General features: G+C 51.4%; 1 protein-coding gene across 19 annotated transcripts in view; it reads left to right on the top strand.

Annotated features, from left to right (window-relative positions):
• Nucleotides 1-20,135, top strand: part of CACNA1B (calcium voltage-gated channel subunit alpha1 B) — a 235,782-nt gene that overhangs the window by 165,518 nt on the left and 50,129 nt on the right. For 12 of the 19 annotated variants that reach the window (XR_005196467.1, XM_017505589.2, XM_037730262.1 and 9 more), the window contains 5 exons: nucleotides 10,531-10,536; nucleotides 14,144-14,260; nucleotides 14,651-14,716; nucleotides 16,296-16,387; nucleotides 18,635-18,779. Coding sequence is in view for 17 of the 19 variants with exons in the window: in XM_017505589.2 (XP_017361078.1) it covers nucleotides 10,531-10,536; nucleotides 14,144-14,260; nucleotides 14,651-14,716; nucleotides 16,296-16,387; nucleotides 18,635-18,779 (426 nt within the window). In the remaining 2 variants the exon portion in view is untranslated. The remainder of the gene's footprint in view (nucleotides 1-10,530; nucleotides 10,537-14,143; nucleotides 14,261-14,650; nucleotides 14,717-16,295; nucleotides 16,388-18,634; nucleotides 18,780-20,135) is intronic. The other 7 variants (XR_005196468.1, XM_037730270.1, XM_037730267.1 and 4 more) reach the window with 1 other exon arrangement.

Here is a 20,135-nt window from a genome sequence, read left to right as displayed (position 1 = left end):
ATGTGTCTAATACGTATCTAACAACATGGTACCCAAAGTGTGTAAACTGAAGCAAGTAGGGATTTGTATTTTAAAATATTGCCCCCCTGTCTCTCTCTCTCTCTCTCTCTCTCTGTGTGTGTGTGTGTGTGTGTGTGTATTTATATATCCGGAAATAACTCATTCTTATCAAACGTATGTGGTGGATTGTGTCTTAAAATTGACCAGTGCTGGGACATAAACTTGTCTCAATTAATTTCAAAGCATCTGAATCATAAACAACATTCTTTGAGTACAGTGTGTTACACTGGAAACAAATGGCAGAAAATCTCGTTTGTTTGGTCTTAGGTTGAATTCTCTAGAAGCAGATGCTGAAACGAGCACTCATGTGAAAGTCATTTCTTAAGTAGTGTTCCCAGTAGAAACCAGTAGAGGGGCATGGGAAATGGGTGGAAAGAGAAGGACCAGAAATGCTGCATCCCAAGCCAAGTCCTGGTGGGTCAGTTTGGGTCGTTTCCCAAGGGACTTCTGGCAACAGCGTAGGTTGCACCTCAGGGGTATCCCTGCAGAGAAAGGGAGCCTAATGCCTCAGGATGGCATTAGGCTGAGGGCTGCATTTGGGGTGTCCATTCTCAGATGCTTCTGGTTCCCCGAAAGTGAAGCATGAGTGCCATGAAGCAGGCTCTGCCGCCCAAGCTGTTGGGGCTGAAGGATGTCGGACACCATCACAGGAGGACCTGCTGGAGCTCCAGGCTCTTTGCTGGTGGCATTCAGCTCTGCCCACACTTTACATTGGGTTCACTGTGCTCATTCTTTAGGACGGTGCTGGTCATGGTCTCTGGAAGATAAAGCAGAGCTCCCTCTGCTGTGCTGGTCCGAGCAGAGCTGATGTTCATCATCTCATTCCCCCACCACCCTTTGTAGAGCCCTGACCTATGGCCAGCCCTCTGCTGCACTGGCTCCTGGCTCAGACCCTCTGCCCTGTGCATCCCAAGCCCCTACTTGTTGCCATTCCTTTGTCCAACCCTGGCTGCTGTAGCAATGCAGTCACGGTTAAGACTGGTCATAGGAGCACGTAGAAGGGCCCAGTGAAGAATTATGCAGTGGCAGCTCTGCCCTTCACAATAATCAGGGTCAGGTGATCCGGCCAGCATGTCAACTCTCTGTGATGCCTGCTGGCCCTCTGGCACGAGCAGCCCCAGTGACCAGGTGGCCACCGTGGCTTTTGGTGTTGTGTGGTAGAAGCCTTCTCCACCCCTTTGAACCAGGGCCTCCAGATTCGTCAGACCTAAAATTGGGGAGGATGAGCACAAAGTTCATGCAGGGTTTCTGGGGCAATGGCGAGTGGGGCCACTTCTCCTTTTGCCATTTCTTTGATCCATGCATTTTACTGATTGGGCACCCAGTACCATCGATTGGCCATTGGTTCATCTTGAAATATGGCACCCGAACCCCATGAGATATATCACTAAGCTGGCATTTTATCTGTGCCTTTAGGGTCAGGGCAGCACCTCCTGAGTGGTGTTGCGTTAGATGATCCAGTGGACCCCATGGTCACCTGGCTCACATGCATCCCCTGTGTGTGCTCCGAGCTGATGTTATATGGAATCCTGTGTGGGTAAATCTCTGGTACCAGCCCTGAGATGCTAGTGCTGGCATGGTACTGCACAAAGAAAGGCAGAGCCACACCTGGGATGTGAGTGGATCCCGGTTGAGACAGATCACTGCCCTTTCCAGGAGAAGGTGCTCTGGTATCATCAGCTTACCATTAGGTGGCTGGTTGACAACCACAAGGATGGCACCAAGTGGAAGCCCAGTGTTGCTGTCCGCGCATACCCGGTAGATGATTGTCAGTGGTTGTGGCTGGATCATGCTGCTGAGAGGCTCTTGGCCATGGTGGTCATCCTATCCATAAGTCTGCTGTGTGGACAGTGGGACTGTTGAGGACAGAGGCTGGCCGATATCTATTGGTCGACTTATCCCAGTGCTTCGTTTTTAGTGCCCCATGGTGAGCATTTGTTTGCAAAACAGAGGCCTGTGCCCCATGCCCATTCCCATTCCCAAGGCCCATCTGTCTGCCTCTCCCCTGACCTTATTCCCTCCAGGGTCTGGACCAGCCGTTTGTGCCTGCCTAGGACCCTGTTATCCTCAGTACAGGTAACTTGTTTTCCCCCACATGCAGAGCTGAGCAGGTACCCTGCCCAGGGCTCTGCCCCACCACTGTCTTTCAGGCTGTTCCCGTTTGAGGCTGTAGTGAGGCCTGCACCAGTACACCAGGAAATGCATCCACAAACCAGGTCTGCATTTCCCCCAGGTTGTAGTGAATCCTCATGAAGTGATGGCGGGAGTGAGCTGAGGATGTCATTGGTCAACAGACGTGTATGTCATGGGGGATTGGGCTACATGTTGTGTGCTGTGCCCTCCAGACATGCTTGGATTCAGTCATAGAGGTACCCCTTCCCTTGTTCACTGGGCCTGTGGTGGGTCTGACAGCACATCACTATGCGTAGACGTTTTGGTGTCAGAGATGGGAATATCTCGTGGTGACACACACAGCTGCCACCAGGGCCAGGAGCTAGTTTGGCCCCTCTCATTATGCTTCTGTTCTGTAGATGGCATGGCTGCTCCCATATGCTAGGTGTCTGCACTGACTTCTCTGTGAAGGCTTTCCTGAGACTTTACCCAGTGTCCTTTTGTACCACATAAACATCAAGGACCCTGGGGGCTGTGGGGTTTTGTGGCCCAAGTGGCAGGGCCACTGCTATCATAGCATGGGTCTGTTAGAGACCCCACTTGTGGTCTGAAGCCTCTCAAACTTGGCAGCGTTTTGAGTCACAGCAGAATTTCCTAAGTGGTCTATGCCATCTCCAAAACCCGAAGCAGCCTACCCGCAGTAGAAGTGTGAGCAGCAGTTATAACTTGTCTCTTACCTTGGAGGATAACCAGCCACCTAGTGGTAAGTTGATGATGCTAGAACACCTTCTGGAAAGGGCAGTGATCTGTCTCAGCTGGGATCCACGCACATCCCAGGTGTGGGTTTGCCTTTCCTTGTCCTTGGAGTCCTTGTCTTGGCATAGCCCAGACCACTGGACACCTAAAAACTTCACTGACATGGAAGGTCCATGAATCCTTATGTGATTTATCACCTGTGCTCTGAAGTGCGTCAGGGCATCTGATCTGAGTGGCATAACATGGATGTGGTGGACCAGTGTGGTATTCTGAAGAATGTCTTAGCCAGGCACAGTGGCCCACACCTGTAATCTCAGGGCTTTGGGAGGCCAAGGCAGGAAGATCGCTTGAGCCCTGGAGTTGAAGACCAGCCTTGGCAAGATGGCAAGACCCTGTCTCTGCAAAAATTTAAACAATTAGCCAGGCATGGTGTTACGCACCTGTAGTCCCAGCTACTCAGGAGGCCAAGGCAGGAGGATTGCTTGAGCCCAGGAAGTCAAGGCTGCAGTGAACTATGATCATACCACTGTACTCCAGCCTGGGCTGCAGAGTGAGTCCCTGTCTCTAAAAAATAAAAATAAGAAAGGATTCCAAATGATTAGGAGTCCCTTTGGACCACATTGTGACATAGGGTCAGACCATGAATGTCTGCCACGAATGCAAACCGCTTCTGACGCTGCTTAGCAGTGACTGCTAAAAAGAGGGTGCTCACCAGATTGGCATCTGTGTGCCAAGTCCCAGAGACTGAGTCAATCTATTCTATTAAAGAGACCAAATCTCCCACAGCAGTGGGTACTGAGCTTGGCTTATTTGGGCAGTAGTGCACTGTCATCCACTGTGATCCAGCTTTCTTGCACAGTCTGTACTGATGAATTAAATGGGAATGAGGTATAGACCACCCTTTTGTCTTTTGATTCTTCGAGGTGGTACTAACTTCTCCATTCCATACTGGATGCAATGTTATAATTTACTATTTTGACTAGGGGGTATTAGTGTTGAGGACTTTTCTGTTGTTATGTCTAATTCACATGTTGAGGACCCAGTGTGATAGGTTCTGCCAGTAAGTGAGGACTAGGCAGATGAACACTAGCCATGTCTGTGGGCACACAAGACCTCTGAGAGACGGGCCTGGACCAGGGATTCGTTGGCGACCTGGCCTCTGCATGCACACAGTCTGACATGGAACCACAATCTCATTTTAGTTCCTTGGTGTCAATGTTGTCTTGGACCTTATATCCAATAGCCTTCAAAACATCCAGGGAGGCCGGGCATGGTGGCTTACACCTGTAATCCCAGCACTTTGGGAGGCTGAGGCAGGCGGATCACCTGAGGTCAGGAGTTTGAGAGCAGCCTGATAAACATGGAGAAACCCTGTGTCTACTAAAAATACAAAATTAGCTGGGTGTGGTGGTGCATGCCTGTAATCTCAGCTACTCGAGAGGCTGAGGCAGGAGAATCACTTGAACCTGGGAGGTTTAGGTTGCAGTGAGTCAAGATGGTGCCGTTGCACTCCAGCCTGGGCGACAAGAGCCAAACTCCATTTCAGAAAAACAAAACAAAATCATTCAGGGGAGTCTTCTTTCTCCAGTGTACAATTTCTCAAGTAAATGAGCAAGAGCTCCTTGAGGAGGGGCAGAGAAATGACTGCTGCATAGACTCCTTCATGTTGCGGGATTCCTCTGCAAGGGGGCCCAGGCTGCTCTCTAAGCTATGGACCCTGGATCTGAAAACTGGTTGAGAGGCTGGGAAGGCAGTGTGTTTGTCCACCGAGGTGGCTGACGTCAGCCTTCTGCTCACTTCTTTTGATTTCTGTATGTACATACGTTCATCTCAAGCAGCATTCTTGTTGGCACTGCCCCTCTGTCCTGCCTCTAGGAATGCCATGGTCGATTAGCTGCCACTGTGGACCTTTGCAGGTCAGGGCTCTTGGTTTCCATGGAGGCCTCGCTGCCCATTGAGGTGGTTCCAGGCAACCAGCCTTGGAAGGGAGCCAGCATCGTGTGATTGCATGCTGCCGTGGGGCCTCTGCAACTCCGGAGCCCTGTCTTCCCGAAGGAATCCCTGTTCTTGGCAGTATCTCCTCCCATCAACCCTGGTCTGCAGAAGGTGGCCACCAGTGACCTTGTGAGTGATGCCAGTGCCCTCCTCCAAAAACGCTTGTGGTGCTGCTGCCTCTGAGAAGCTGGTTGGCTCGTGGGCTCTTGGATCTTACACGGTAGGCTCTTTCTAGCATGCCTACCACTCTGAGCTTGTTGGTCCTGTTCCCAGCGTCTGCCAAGGCAGTTCTGGCACCCCCACCTCATTTAATGTGGGCCATCAGTTTTTCCAAGCTCCTGGGAGTCCTCCCAGCAGCCTGTTAGCACCTGCTTCAGGTGCCCTTGCCAGGGACTTGGATCTTGAGTCATGGGAGAAAGCTCCCCTATATTAAAAATAGCTTTTATTTGGCTTGTCTTCCAGCCGTCCTCATCCAGTCCCTCCCGCCTTGGTCCTGCTGCACATACCTGTTACATCACACAGCCCTTCACTGAGCAGCCTTTTTTCTCACTCAGCCGAACCACTGCTCCCCCGGTCAGGCTGTATGAAAACTCAGGTTATGGGTCTAGTGGCTGGCATGGGAAGTGAGGTGGATCTTGGGGCAGGTGAATACTGTTGTGGAAAGCATCCACCTCAGCTGAGACCCCTGCAGGTATTCAGGCAAGACAAAGTGAGGCCTTCCAGCAGGGGTAGGGGCCACTCCTGCAGGCTCAGTCAGGCCCAGGGCATCCTAGAGCTCCGTGTTTGGGGTGTGCCCACACTGGTGTTCCTGCTGTTTGTGTCAGGGCCTGCCCCCCCTCTCTGGGTGTTGATGTTGGAGCATGAGAGACTTGTGAGCCCTGGTCCTCTCTCGAGTCCCAGGCTGGTCAGCACAGTCCGCAGCGCAGACCACATTTGTGTTATACTTGGAGTTGCTAATTGACAACTTAAACTGTAACTATTTTTTCCCCCAGAGTAATTGATGGCTCTTAGCCACAGTTCTCCAGCCCCACCGTCCTTACAGTGCCCATTCCTGATGGCCTGTGGATACTAATGATATCTTGTGGTATCATTATTGCACCCCTTTCAGCCCTTTACAGATTTGCCCAAGATGAATGCTTCGGCAGTTTTAATGCACACCAAGAGTTACTGTCACCTTACTTTCCAACAACAGGAGAATCTGGCCAGTGAGCCACTCCCCAAGGGCTCCATCCTCAGAGTTGCCTTCCAAGGAACCACCTCTGGTGCCACCTGTCTTTGGATCAGAACCTGTGATCCAAATGTGATTTATTTGGAAGTGTTTCCAGAAGTGGTTGGTGAGGAGGGGGGCTGTTGGATAAGGAAGAGAGCCAGTTTCAAGCAATTCCATGTAATTTGGGCTCCTTCCTGCAGGGGAGCTCTGAGGTTAGTGTGGCTGCCCCATCAGAGTTGTCCCTGTGAGGGGCAGGAGAGTGCAGCCTGTCCTCCACCTGCAAAGCAGGTTCTAGCAGCCTGTGGGAGTTCTTGCATCAAGAGACCCAAGTGGACTGGGTACACCTGTACTCCCACGACTTTGGGAGGCTGAGGCAGGATCTTGAGCCTTGAGCCCAGGAGTTCGAGGCTGCAGCGAGCTATGATGGTACCACTGCACTCCAGTCTGGGCAGCAGAGCAAAACCCTATCTCTTAAAAAACAAGACAGAGAGAGGAGAGAGAGAGGTGGGGAGGCAGGAGGAGAGAGACAGAGGGAGGAGAGGCAAGTGCTGCTGCTGTGTGTGAAAGCGCATTGGGAGCCGGTATGGACACAGGCAAAGCGATCAGAGGGCATGTGTGGCTGAAACACTAACACTACCTTCTGTACTTCTTTGGTTTTTATTTTTTGAGACAGAGTCTTGCACTGTCACCCAGGCTGGAGTGCAGTGGCGCAATCTTGGCTCACTGCAACTTCTGCCCCCTGGGTTCAAGCGATTCTCCCCCCTCAACCTCCTGAGTAGCTGAGACTACAGGCACATGCCACCATGCCTGGCTAATTTTTGTTATTTTCAGTAGAGACGGGGTTTCACCATTTGGTCAGGCTGGTCTTGATTCACCTCGACCTCCTGATCTGCCCGCCTTGGCCTCCCAAAGTTCTGGGATTACAGGTGTGAGCCACGGTGCCTGGCCCCTCTTACACTTTTGAGGAAAGAAGCTTCCGAATAAGTTATGGGTAAATGAATGAAATAATGATGGAAATTAGAAAATATAAATAACAGAAAAACAATGAAAATACTGTTTATTAAAACTCATGAGATAACAGCTGAAACAGTATTGGGAGAGAAATTCACAGCCTTAAATGTTTATATTAGAAAAAGAAAAAAAATGTAAAAATTAATGAGTTTAGCATCTAACTTAAAAAGCTAGAAAAATAGCAACAGAATAAGCTCAATAAAGTAGAAGAAAAATGTAAGAATAGAAATTAATAAAGTAGAAAACAAAGACCAGAGAGAATCAATAAAGTCTAAACTTAGTTCTTTAAGGACTTAAAAGTTGGCACACCTCTGGCAAGATTAATCAAAGAAAAATAAGAAGGTAAAATACGTGATGTGAGGCAGGGGAAAGAGTCATGACGGTGGGTACAGGAGAGTGTAACATCAGTAGAATATTGTGAACAGCTTGTGCTGGTACATTTGAAAACCTGGGTAAGCGGATATATTACTATGAAAATATAAATGACCAAATCTGACAAAAGAATAGAGAAAAACCATGAATGGTTCTTTATTAAAGCATTAAAAGAAGTTGAATCAATAATCTTTCTACAAAGAAAACATCAGATTCTAGTGGTTGTATACATTAGGTTTCTACCTAAAGTATAAGGAAAGATCATTCTCCTCTTAAACATTTTTCTAGAGAATAGAAAAAGAGTGAAAATTCTCTAATTAGACTAGTGTAATGTTGACATTAAAATATTTTTTTTTTTTTTTACAATGAATGGCTCCCAAAGTCATTTTATTTAACAAAGGGTTCAAGGCAGAGCAAATCTTAACACCCCCACAACTGTTCCACGTTTTCTGTAAAATACTTCACGGGGAACCAGCTCAACCCTCTTGCTAACAATTTAGTGTCTAAACAGGAAAGTTGGTGTCCCTGATACAGGTGGCCCGTTCCTTAAAGCCTTAGGGTTAATCGCAGCTGTACTGATGGCCAAGCAGGCAGTGTTACTAGCTGAGTCTGATAGCCTCTGGGCCCAGCCAGAGGCCCTGTAGACATTAAAATATTTTAAAAGAATAGAAGGTCGGGCGCAGTGGCTCATGCCTGTAATCCCAGCACTTTGGGAGGCTGAGGTGGGCAGATCACCTGAGGTCAGAAGTTTGAGACCAGCCTGGTCAACATGGCGAAGCTCCATCTCTACTAAAAATACAAAAATTAGCCAGGTGCATGCCTGTAATTCTAGCTACTTGGGAGGCTGAGGCATGAGAATTGCTTGAAACCAGGAGGCGGAGGTCACAGGGAGACAAGATTGCACCATTGCACTCCAGCCTGGGTGACCGAGTAAGACTCTGTTTAAAAAAAAAAACAAAAAAAAAAACACATAACTCTGGCACTGCTGATGGGCATGCCAGCTGCCACAGTCTCTCTGGGAGGGCCCTGCAGCACCTCGAAAGTTGGACGTGTGCACGCAGCTCAGCAACTGTACTCCTAGGCATGTGTCCCAGAGAGTTCTGTGCAGATGACTCCCAGAGGCAGTTTCACACGTGTTCCTGGCACAAGTGTTCTGCTGACCAAACACAGAGGCATCTGAGTGCCCATCAGTAACAGAATGTGGCAGTTGTTAGGGTCTGTTAATGTGAAGGGCCACATAGCAGTGAAAATATGCAAATGACATGAAATTGAGTTCCCCACTGCAAATACAGCTTTGAGGGGGTTTCTGTGTGTGCACCCCCTTCCAGTGACATCGATGTGGATGCTTCTTAGAAACAGTTTGGTGTCAGAGCACAGGTCTGTGCAAGTCAAAGAAGCCTGCGAGTGGCCTGATCCCGCCACAAAGGCTAGGAACAGGCAAACATACAATGTATTTTCAGAGTTTATGGTACAGCTGAAAAACAAGCCGTGATTAACAAGAAGGAAGGGTAGTTGCTGGATCTTCAGAGGAGGGAGGGAGACCCAGGAAAGGCTTCAGAAGCAATGGCGATGTTCCATTCCTAAAACTGGGTGATAAATATGTAGATATTTGGTTTTACTTATCTTTAAAATATTGGTGCATGATCTTTTATATGATACGCTTTATGATTTTTAAAAGTTAATGATCTGAGTAATCCAAGCAAATAAGCTGAAACCTGACATTTAATCAGAAAAATCAGAAACGTTTTGTTCCGCCAGCCCCGGTGTTGCGTTTCCCGGTGATTGCCTCCTCCGTGTGTGTCTCACCCAGAAGCAGTTAGTTCCAGTGCCCTTTCCAAGGGGCACAGGTGGGCTGCATTGCTGATTCCTGAGGGCCTCCTTGGAAACAGAAATCTTTGCTCATCAAATAAAGTGATCTTAACACTGAGCTCCCAGCTGCAAGGACACAGCTGGGGCAGGGGGGTTCTGCGTGTGTGAGCCTCCTTTCCAGGAGGGGCAGTGACTGCTGACTGCTGAGAGGGCACAAAGTGGAGTGTGCCTGGCTGACATCAGACGTGCAGAGAGCACCAGTGCCCAGCTGGGTTCTAGGAAAACCTCCTCACACCCCAGAGAGGCCCCGGTATAGGCCAGAGGCCTTGATACAAGGCAGATGTCTGCTGCAATGCAGGCAGCCAGAATAACCCACACTCAGTCCCTCAGCTACAAGTCGACAGTCGAGGCCAGGGCTGTCGTAGTCACATCAGACCCTGAAGCAAGGCCGCCTTGGCAGCTCCTGCCAACCTTGGACACCCAGCAGGTGGGGGGCCTGAGAGCTGCTGGTTTGAAAGCTCAGCTGTCCCCTGGCCACCCTCACTCCCGGAGCCTAGGTCGTCTGCTCCTCTGCGTGGAGGAGAAAAGATGAAGGGAAAGCCATCATGTGGACTGGTGGTGCTGTGTTTTGTTTGTGTGTTTGTTTTCCATTCGGAGCCACTTCATATGTTTACTTTGTGAATGCACTTTTTTTTCTTAGGCAAAAATATGAGTGTCAGTTCCCATTCCCAACTTAAAAATCAAAATAGAGTTTTAGCAAGGGCACCCAGAGAGACAGCTCCAAGCAAGCATGAAACTGACATTGATTTCTTTGCCTGGAAATAAAAAAAATAAGTGTCTGTGAGTCATCTTTGGATTTGCATTACAAACAAGAATGCAAATGCTGCCTTGTTTGCATAACCTACAGATTTCAAAAACATGTTTTGATCTGATACATTTTAAGAAAAATATGCAGTTTACCAAGATCCTAAAATTTTCTAGTTAAATAATCAGTTTGAGTTTTTGCTTGTGTTGATGACTCATTTTCTCTTTTGTTTTCTGTTTTTGTTCTTGATTTTCCTTAACCTACCTGCTGACTCACGCCATCCAACCAACATACAATGCGAAAACCCATGTCTCCGTCTGTATGTTGCGCACCTGCTGCTCAAACCTCCCCAATTTGTAAATAATATGCAAATATCCATCCATGAAAACATCACATGTAGGAAACGGTTGGTTTCACGACTCTGAATGGTTCTTGAAGGTCTTTGCTTTGCTTGCTCTGCTCCTCTCCTGCCCTCTGGTTTCTGGGATTCCAGCCCACTGCCCTCTGGGCGTGTGGTTGGATGTGGCTGCAGCCACTCACCTCTGGCCTCCTGGACTGGCTCCCTCGGCTCTGGGTGTCCAGCAGGACTTCTGAGGGCCTCCGGGGAATGCTTTGATTCTGGGAACTGGCCCTGGGTGGGGCTTCCCTAAGACCTGGCCAAGGAGAGGGAGGTGGGGTTTCTGGAGTGGGTAAGTGTCTAGGGCAATTTTTCCTTTGGTACTGGCTCAAATTTGGGGATGCTTTGCAGGACATGAGTTCCTGGTCCCTGCGAGTACATGGTTTCTGTTGCACAGCCGTTTCCTTACCTGCTGTGTCCCCATCATGCCAATCAGGAGGGCTCGGCTTTCCCCAGCTGGCCTCTGCAGTGTCCCCTGTAGCATCCACGCATCCTTGACGGACCTTGGCTTGGGGTGGGTGGGTCAGGCCTGGGGTTCAGGGCTCAGGGGCGGGTCTTAGAGATTTGTCTTCGTGATTGAGAAGGGTTCAGAGCGGAGGCTCCTCATTCGCATGTCACTGAATTGCGTGTGTGCCTCGGTCAGCAAGCTCATGTGGAGTGCTGGCCCAGCCAGAGCTTCCTGCTGGGTCTTCAGGAATTTTAGAGCAAAGTTATTTGGTAGCCAACCCAACTTTAGCTGTGACTGTGGAAATTTTTGTAAGGTAGAAGATATTTGAGGGTCATGTAAAAGTGAATGCTTGTGATACAGCAGTTCACAGTTGGAGCTTGAGTTTTGAAAAAATGCCATTTGATGCTGCAGAAACAGACGATGTCGCCTGCACACGTCTGACTCATGCCAGTCAGGCCCCTGTTCAGCATTACCTCCTCGGAGATCCCTTCCCCACACCGTCCCCGTCCTCGCTCCATGACACACGCACACCTGACACGTTACGCGTGTGCACACGCACTCCTCTTCATTCATGGTCCTCATCAGAATGAAAGGGAGCCACAGAGTAGTTTTCTACACCTGCTGGGCCTTGTCCCCTGGCATGGTGCGTGGCCCACAGATCTGGGTGGGGTGCCCAGCTGACACTCGGGACAAGTCCTCACTTACCTATGACTCTGACCAGAGGCCGTGGTGGTCTTGGATACAGGGGATGCTAGTCTTGGTCTAGGGTCATTGGGTCAGTGTCCTGACAGGGTGTCCTGCAGTGCTAAGTGCAATTTTAAATTCCTTTTCTCATGTACTCCTCACCTGCCGGACTGGGTGTCCCCATGTTTCTGCTTTGTGGATGAGACAGCTGAGGATTGAAGGGTTAGGGAACATTGTCCCTTCAAGGTGAGTCAGCCACCACGTTGAGGGCACATTGGTGTGCCTTTGGGGTGCTGCAGACCTTTTTCCACTCAGGTGGAAGCAAGGAAGGGCCTGGCCTTGAAGCAGGTGTGGCTGTGAGCTTGTGCAACAGAAGCCATGGACTCTGAGGATGGGGCAGGCTGTGTCTGCCTCCGAGGGGCCAGCTGAGGCCAGAGGTGACGGTGCAGGTACACGGCGTGGTGCTGCATGTGCTTCTGTCCCTTGCTCTCCTGCGTGCAGCTGGCATGGTGCCTGGCCTGCCACGCTGTGCTGTTGTCACCGTCTGTCTTCACAGCTCTCCAGGGCGCCCGTCTCCTGCCTCCGGCTCCTGAGTACCCACAGAAGCCCCAAGAGAAGCCAGGGGTTGGAGGGAATGCGGGTCTCCGCAAAGACAGAATGATGGTGGCTGAGTTTGGCATTCATGGATTAAGTGATGTGGACAAACTTACTCTCTACGCACCTGTCACCTGCCCTGTTGTCTTCCAGTGCTTCCTTCTTACCTGGCAGCCTTTATTTTCCCCTGTCTTCAGGAAATCTTGTCCATGCCGCTGCCTGACTGTGCACTGCTTTGAGCCAATGGGTGCTATGTTGCCCCAGTCTCTGCCCCTCCAGATCTGAGCACTTGGTTTCAGAGTGGGGGCCTCCAGCCCCTGGCTCTGCTTCATCATTTTAAATACGGGTCTCCTGACACTGGAGACTGCGGTCCTCCCACCTTGCACCCACGTTCCTAAGATGGCCAGCTTGTCTGTAGGTAGAGGTAGCTCTTGGCCATCTTGTCTACCATGGAGATTTTCTTTCCCTGGCACAAGCAGGTTAGGGAGCTATAGGTACACTTGTGTGCACTCTGGCATCACACCCTGAAGTCTACTGCTGTCTTCTTGCTGATATGGATCATAGCCTGTCCTTGTGCCTAATGGCCATGGATATCGTTTAAAACCAGTCCTCCCACAGTTCCAGCATCCTGCCTGAGAGCCATTCCCCAACTTGAGTACCCAGCCATCATGCCCCTGTGGTGGAAGTGGCAGACCGAGGTGGAGATGTCCTCTGAGTATGGGTTAGGCCACTGTCCCTGGAAGTAAGAACGAGACCCACCTTTCCACTGATGCCTCATTCCCACCTGACATAGCCCTGGAGAGTCGGGACGCCCTGCCAGGCTCTCACTGCCTCTGCGCCTGCACGTGCTCCCGCTACTGCTGTCTAATTCGACATCTGTGTTTTCTTTATTTGATGACTGAATCTGACAACACAAACGTGTCTCTGAGCCTGAGCTGCTTGCGTATTTTAAAATGTTGCAGTGGCAGGAAGCTGCTCTCAGGCTGTGTGTGAGAACCTGACCTCTAGGTAGACAGAGGGCAGAAAGCCTCCTGGGTCCACAAGCACCCCCATCTCTGCACGGGCACCTCCCCAGAGCCTGCTCCCCTGAAAGAGATGTGCCAATACAGTAATTCAAGCGCCCTGGGGCCACGTGGAGGTTTTACTCCCAGGTAATCTGTGGAGTCCCAGGTTTATCTGTTTATCCTTGTGCTGGATTTTGAGCCCCTTGGATGAGGGAGCTACGCTGGACAGCCTGGGTTCTCTAAAGCAGAGGCCTGTTTGTGGATTGCAGAGGTGGCTTCCGTGGTGTGAGCAGCAGAATAGCTGTACCTTCCATAACTTAACTGCACACACCTGGAGCAGCCTCAGAGGAAGTGTTTGCCCCTCTACCGGGTCCCAGTGGGGGTCCCAGACAAGCAAGGGCTTTGCTGACTGAGCCAGGAAGGGAAGGGCATGGCTGTGAAGCCTGGGTGGGGGTCCCTTCAGGGGTGCTCAGTGGAGAAGCAGTCATGCCCCACACGTGGTCAGCTTGGCCGTGTCCTGTGAGAGGTGGTCACTGTTGGAGGCCCAGCCACAGGTGATCTCACAGCTCACCTGGCATCAGGTAGATGGCTGGGAGAACTTTTCTCTCTGTTGCTCATGGTTGGAAGTGGGGAGGGGCCTTAGAGCCGAGGAGGTTTTCTCTGATTTGCTGCATGAGAAGTGATTTGCAAGGACAAGCTTTACTTCTGGAAGATTTTCTGGCGGCCGATTGCTGCTTAGACTGTGAAGCAGAGGTTTTTTATTTTAATCTTTTTAACCACTTTTCTTTGGGGCCCCAGGGGTGTGGGAAGAGGTTGCAGGGTGGCAGCAGCTTGCCTGCACTTCCAGGGCTTCTGAAGGTCAGAGAACAATTCCTCTTCTCTGCAGAACAATTTCATCAACCTCAGCTTCCTCCGCCTCTTCCGAGCTGCGCGGCTGATCAAGCTGCTCCGCCAGGGCTACACCATCCGCATCCTGCTGTGGACCTTCGTGCAGTCCTTCAAGGTGGGCCGGGCAGGGGCCCCGTGCTTTCTGCCCTCTTCCTCCGCCTTGCTTCCTCCACCCTCACCCACAGGGGCCCCTCCTTTGGGAGGCTGGAAGAGGGTGTGGTGTCCAGGTCTGGTGGTTGTACCCATTGTCCTGTTGTCATTTATAAAGACATTGTAAGTTGTCCATAGGTTTTCTTGGTCATGCTCACAAAGAACTGTGAGGTGGGTTTGATGACTCCAAGTTAAAGAAATCGGGGCATTACTTGGTGAAGGGGCTTGGTGGCCAGGGGGATGGAGCTGGCGTAGGCTGAGGTCTGTGTGGCCTCAGAGGCCCAGCCACCATAGCACGAGGCCTGGGCGTGGGGGCCGGGAGGCGCCTGTAGCCTACCTGCCCCTGTCTCTGCAGGCCCTGCCCTACGTGTGTCTGCTCATCGCCATGCTGTTCTTCATCTACGCCATCATTGGCATGCAGGTGGGTGCTCCCCTTTGGGGCAGAGTGTGGCCCTGGCCTCCCATCCCCCGGAGCAGAGGGGCACTGATCATGATTGTTAAATCATAGTCATAATCACCTGACCCTTAGTGAACTTTCTCTATGAGCCAGACCCTGCTTTGAGCACTTCATGAACTTACGTATTTCTCAGAAAGACTGTTTTACAGAGGAGGTCACGGAGGTGCCATAAGATTGGGCTGCTTGCCCAGGGTCACCCTTTTGTGGGGCAACTCTGGCCCTCAGCCCATTGCCGCCTCTCCAGGTGGATGGACCACTGTGTTCTTGAGGGCTGCATGGGCTTCTGGCCGGTGATGGTAGGGTGTTGGAGCACAGGTCAGAATGGGTGCTGGCCATGTGGTGGCAGTGCATTTGAGCACAGCTGTTGTGCCGAGCGGCCTGCATAGCAGCATTCGGTCATCCTGTGAGTCTGGCAGCTGTGCTGAGGGACAGACCTGACCCGCGGCCAGGGTGGCATGCTGCTGAGGAAAACCGCCTGAGAATGTGAGCAGGAGCATATCAGATCCTTGCACTGGACAAACTTGGCTTGCATAATTTAGATTTTCTTTATTTTGCCAAAGAACATTTTGTCAGCTATTTGGGAAAAAGCATTTGAAAAACATAAAGCAATGTCCCAGTTATAAATCTTTGGCCTCTGACCACTTTCCAACAGTAGAGATGGAAGAAGAATCCAAATGTTAATTTTTGATGGAAGATGCCATTTTTTCAAAGGTTCGCTGAAAACTGTATTTCAGGGATTGAAGAATTCTCTTGCTTTAAAATTTGCAGAGATCTGATGCTATTTAAAATAAATATATCTTTTTTTCCTGCTTTGGTCTGGTGATATACAAGAGCACGTACATTACTGATCTTTGTGGACTTGTGATAGTCCGTAAATTTGCAGCCAGATTCCAGATTTTAGGCTAAGTACAATTACTGACCCATTTGCATTTCTTACCGTGGAAATATCGATTAAAATGGATAAAAAGCCCGTTGTGCTATGCATATGTTTTAAAAGTCATTTTCCTATGATCTTTCAGACCTGTTACCAACATAATATCTGCTTTGGAGTGGATGATGATCCCACTTGAAAACACTTGCTGTGTTACGTGTAGCAGAGGCCTCACAAACCTAGCTCTGGGCCGTTCTTATGAGTATTTTGGACTTGCATCCGTGAACAGGGTCAGAGCTAGAGCCAGCACGTGTTTAGCCACGGAGAGGGTGTCTATACTGGGTACACACCCTAGCCTCTCCTGGATGGGAGTTCTCTGGTGGAGGGCAGCTGCTCATCCCATGTGGGGTCCCTGTGTGGCTTGCACACCTTCTCAGGCAGGAAGACACATTCACCCACTTCCCCTGTGCTCCCAGGTTCACTCTCAAACCACAATGGCCCACAGCTCCTGTTCCACGCCAAGGAACAGCAGCTGGTGCTGAGCCCTCTCCTGGGCGCAGCTCGGCCAAAGGGCCTCCGAAGACCCCGAAGCTTGTGCAATGGCCTCTTGGCCCTCCTGCGGCAGCTCCTGCAGACCCAGCAGTGCCATGCCATTGCCCTTCCCCATTGCAGGTGTTTGGGAATATCGCCCTGGATGATGACACCAGCATCAACCGGCACAACAACTTCCGGACGTTCCTGCAAGCCCTGATGCTGCTGTTCAGGTGTGTTGTTCGGTCAGCCCAGGCAGACGTCTGCTCTTCCATCAGGGGCTGCTTTACTCAGGATGAAGAAGGGTGGGGGCCAACCATGGAGACCACCCCCTTTGAATTCCCTGACACCACTGGCTTCCCCTCAGCACCTCAGCGGGCCTTCCTGGTTCTTCCCCTCTCTCTGCTCATCTTTTCCAACGGCTCTTGATGTCTGCCCCAATCTCAGAACAAGCTGAAGGGAAGCCCTTAGGGAGGTCATCCTGGGAGCCCTAGGCCAGGCCAGCTACTGCCGCCTCGTCTGTGCTCCCTGGCGGCAGCTCAGGAGCCAGCGGTGAGGCTGCAGTCAGAGGTCTGGGAGGACAGAGATGCCTACTGGGGCTCTCTTGATGTGCGGGCTCCAGGTTTCCACCTGTGCCCTTGTTGGTTCCAGGCAGTGGTGGGCTCTCGGGAAGCAGGGCCGCAGAGGGAACTGCTGCCATCAGAGTCTCCAGCCACTTAGTGGCCCAAGGAGCCCAGCTGGCCAGAATGCTGGTGTGAACATACCTTTATTTTCCATCATCTCTCATGGGAGCTGCCATGCCTTGGGCTCCTGGATGCAGCCAAGCCAAGTAACAGGCAGAATTTGGAGGGGCCAAGAGCCCATGGCACAAGCTTCAGGGCCTTCAGAGGCCTCCTGGCCGAGCTGTGCCCAGGAGAGGGCTCGGCACCAGCTGCTGTTCCTGGGCATGGAACAGGAGCTATGGGCCATCCTGGTTTGAGAGTGAACTTGGGAGCAGAGGGGAGGTGGGTGAACGTGTTTTCCTGCCGCCCGAGTCTGCCTCAGTTTATCACTGATGAGCCTAGGACAGAAGGAAGGAACTCTTTTAGGGATTTACTGTTTCAGTTCATGTATGCAAATGCACTGGGCTGCTGCACAGCCAGCCCTGGGGAATGCTGGACACAGCCCACCCTGCCTGCAGACCCGTGCTGGCGTGAGCTCAGCTCCAGACCTGCTTTGCTGAGCTGCCTGGAGAGACCTCTTAGACTTGTTTCTTTGCATAAGATAAGCAGGGGCCCTCAGGCTGACACTGCCCCAGATGGTGCTGTCTGTGCTTTAGTGGCTGCGTTGATTTTATTTTCTTATTAATAGTCTGCCTCACGCTGCAGAGGAGTTAAGGCAAACCTATGAAGTCAGCCTTAGTTTTGACACCTTGGGTCTCCCGGCTTTCTGTTTTTCTCTGAACTTTGTGTTCCATGGGAACTACTTCATCTTCTTAGCCTTACCAGTCAGGCCCGGTGTAGGCGGAAGCAGCAGCCCTGCAGGAGTCCCCTGCCCCTGGCTGTTGTCGGTAAGGAGTGGGCCTAGCTTCTGCCCAGGGCTGGCCACACACACAGACATGGAGGTGAGGGTCCAGGCCTCTAACCCACTTGTACCCTGCAAGCGCCTGGTGCTGGCTGCATCCAGGAACAGACTCTGTGCAGGAGCATCCAGGGTAGCTGGGCGCTCTTGAGGTGTTCAAGGATCAGTAGAGGCCGGGATGCTTGGAGTGGCCTCAGCTAGAACCAAGATGGGGGTGAAGTCAGGGAAAGAATGGGCAGCAGGTCCCACAGTGCCTTGGGCAGTCATGTGGATTTTAGCATTTCTGGTGAGCATGGGAAGTTGTTGGAGGGTTTTGAGAGGAGAAGAAATGTGATCTAACCTGTGTTCAGTGGACCTGCTTCCTGCTGTGTAGGGCAGAGTGCAAAGATCAGCTTGGAAGCCTCCATGGCACAGGGCAGGTCACGTTTGCATGGCCTAGGACAGTGAGGGGTGGTGACAGCCTGGCTATGTTTTGAAGGCAGATGAGCTGATGAGAACAGGGTTTGGAGAGAGAGAGGGGAGGCAAAGGTGACGTCCACGTTTTTGGTGCAGAGCAGCTGGAAGGAGTCACCATTTCTCGAAATACATGTGTCTGGGAGGAAGGCAGGAGCACAACTGGGGCCGGTGGTATACCCAAAGAGGTGCTCACCTTGGCGCTGGCCTCTGGTACAGTAGATACTTTTTAGTAAGCATTGCTTTCCCAATTAATGATTAGTTTGGAAATCGAATGCCAGAAAGTTCTTTTGAAGAAACAGCACCTGTGACTCAGGCCTTGCACACGTGTGAGCTCTCTGTGGGAAGGAGCTCAAAGGAGTGGGCACGCTTGGAAGCCCCACAGGGCTCAGGCTCCCGTGGCTCCTGGCCGGCTGGGGCTTCCTCGAGTGCCTCTGTGGGCCTCACGGCTCTGCCCTTCTTCTCAGGAGCGCCACGGGGGAGGCCTGGCATGAGATCATGCTGTCCTGCCTGAGCAACCAGGCCTGTGATGAGCAGGCCAACGCCACCGAGTGTGGGAGTGACTTTGCCTACTTCTACTTCGTCTCCTTCATCTTCCTGTGCTCCTTTCTGGTGAGTCCTGGTCACTGTGCCCCTCCCAGGGCCACGTCTTGTCTCAGTGCAGCTGAGGCGCCCCCCACATCTCCTGCTGATCCATGACTCTGATCCAGGCCATGTCACAAGCGGAGTCCATGCTGATGGCGCTTGTTTCCCCAGAGATATGTGTGGAAAAGGGTTACATTTCCAGGGGCAACTGTCCCTTAACTTCCAGCTTCTGGAAGTCATCCACTGCGGCCTGGGTGGGGAGGTTGGCAGGCCAGGCCCCAGAGGTGTGGATTTTATTCCACGTGCACGGAAGCCTCTGGGGGCCTCACAGGATCTGCCTGATGTTTTACAGCTTTGCTCTGGCTTCGGTGTGAGGGGGGAGGACGTGGCTGCAGAGTGAGCGGTGAGATGATTGGGGGCAGCAGTGGCCTGGAGAAAGGAGAGGCAAGGGCATGAGGTGGGATTGGGCTGCATTTTAAAAGTAGAGCTGGCATGATTGATGATGAGAGTTGGGCATGGGAGAATAGAGAAAAGCAGGCTACATCCTGGGGTTTTCTGGGGTCACAGGGTGAGCAGTTCTTCTGAGATGGGAGTGCCGATGAGCTGAGATTAGGTTAGGGATGAGGCAACAGAGACGCCCAGTCAGCCTCTGAGCTGGAGATGTAAACGAGTTGTCGTTAGTGTTTGTGGGGCTGCATGATATTCGCTGGATCTCTGCTAATTGCGAAGCTTAGTGCAGTGACCTGCATCCAAAGCAGCGCCTGAGTGCCTGTTAGACATACAGATTTCCGGGCCCCTCCCCAGACTACATCAGGATCTCTTGGAGATGGATCCAGGAATCTGAGTTTTAACAAACGCTGAAGGTGACTCTGTGTGCTGAACTTTGATGAGCATTGACATAGAGGAAGAACAATGTTCAGAAGAAGGCTGAAGACTCTGCCCTGAGGTCTTTGAGGAGGCAGAAAGGAGCACTGGATCCTGAAACTGAGGAGGAGCAGTCAGGGAGACAGTTGGAGAGCCAGGAGAGGGCAGAGGGTGGAAGTAACCAGCCATGCACCATATTGACAGAAGGTGATGCAAGATGATGACCAAGAATTGTCCATTGGGCCGGGCACGGTGGCTCATACCTGTAATCTCAGCACTTTGGGAAGCCCAGGCGGGCAGATCTCCTGAGGCCAGGGGTTCGAGACCAGCCTGGCCAACATAGTGAAACTCCATCTCTACTAAAAATACAAAAATTAGCCAGGCATGGTGGTGGCACCTGTAATCCCAGCTACTTAGGGGGCTGAGGCAGGAGAATCATTTGAACCTGGGAGGTGGAGGCTGCAGTGAGTTGAGATTGTGCCATTGTACTCCAGCCTGGGCAACAGAACCAGACCCATC

Source organism: Cebus imitator, unplaced genomic scaffold (assembly GCF_001604975.1).
Source record: "Cebus imitator isolate Cc_AM_T3 unplaced genomic scaffold, Cebus_imitator-1.0 Scaffold339, whole genome shotgun sequence".
Taxonomy (NCBI): domain Eukaryota; kingdom Metazoa; phylum Chordata; class Mammalia; order Primates; family Cebidae; genus Cebus; species Cebus imitator.
Note: the sequence above shows the minus strand (reverse complement) of the source record. Positions and strands in the feature narration are given on the sequence as shown.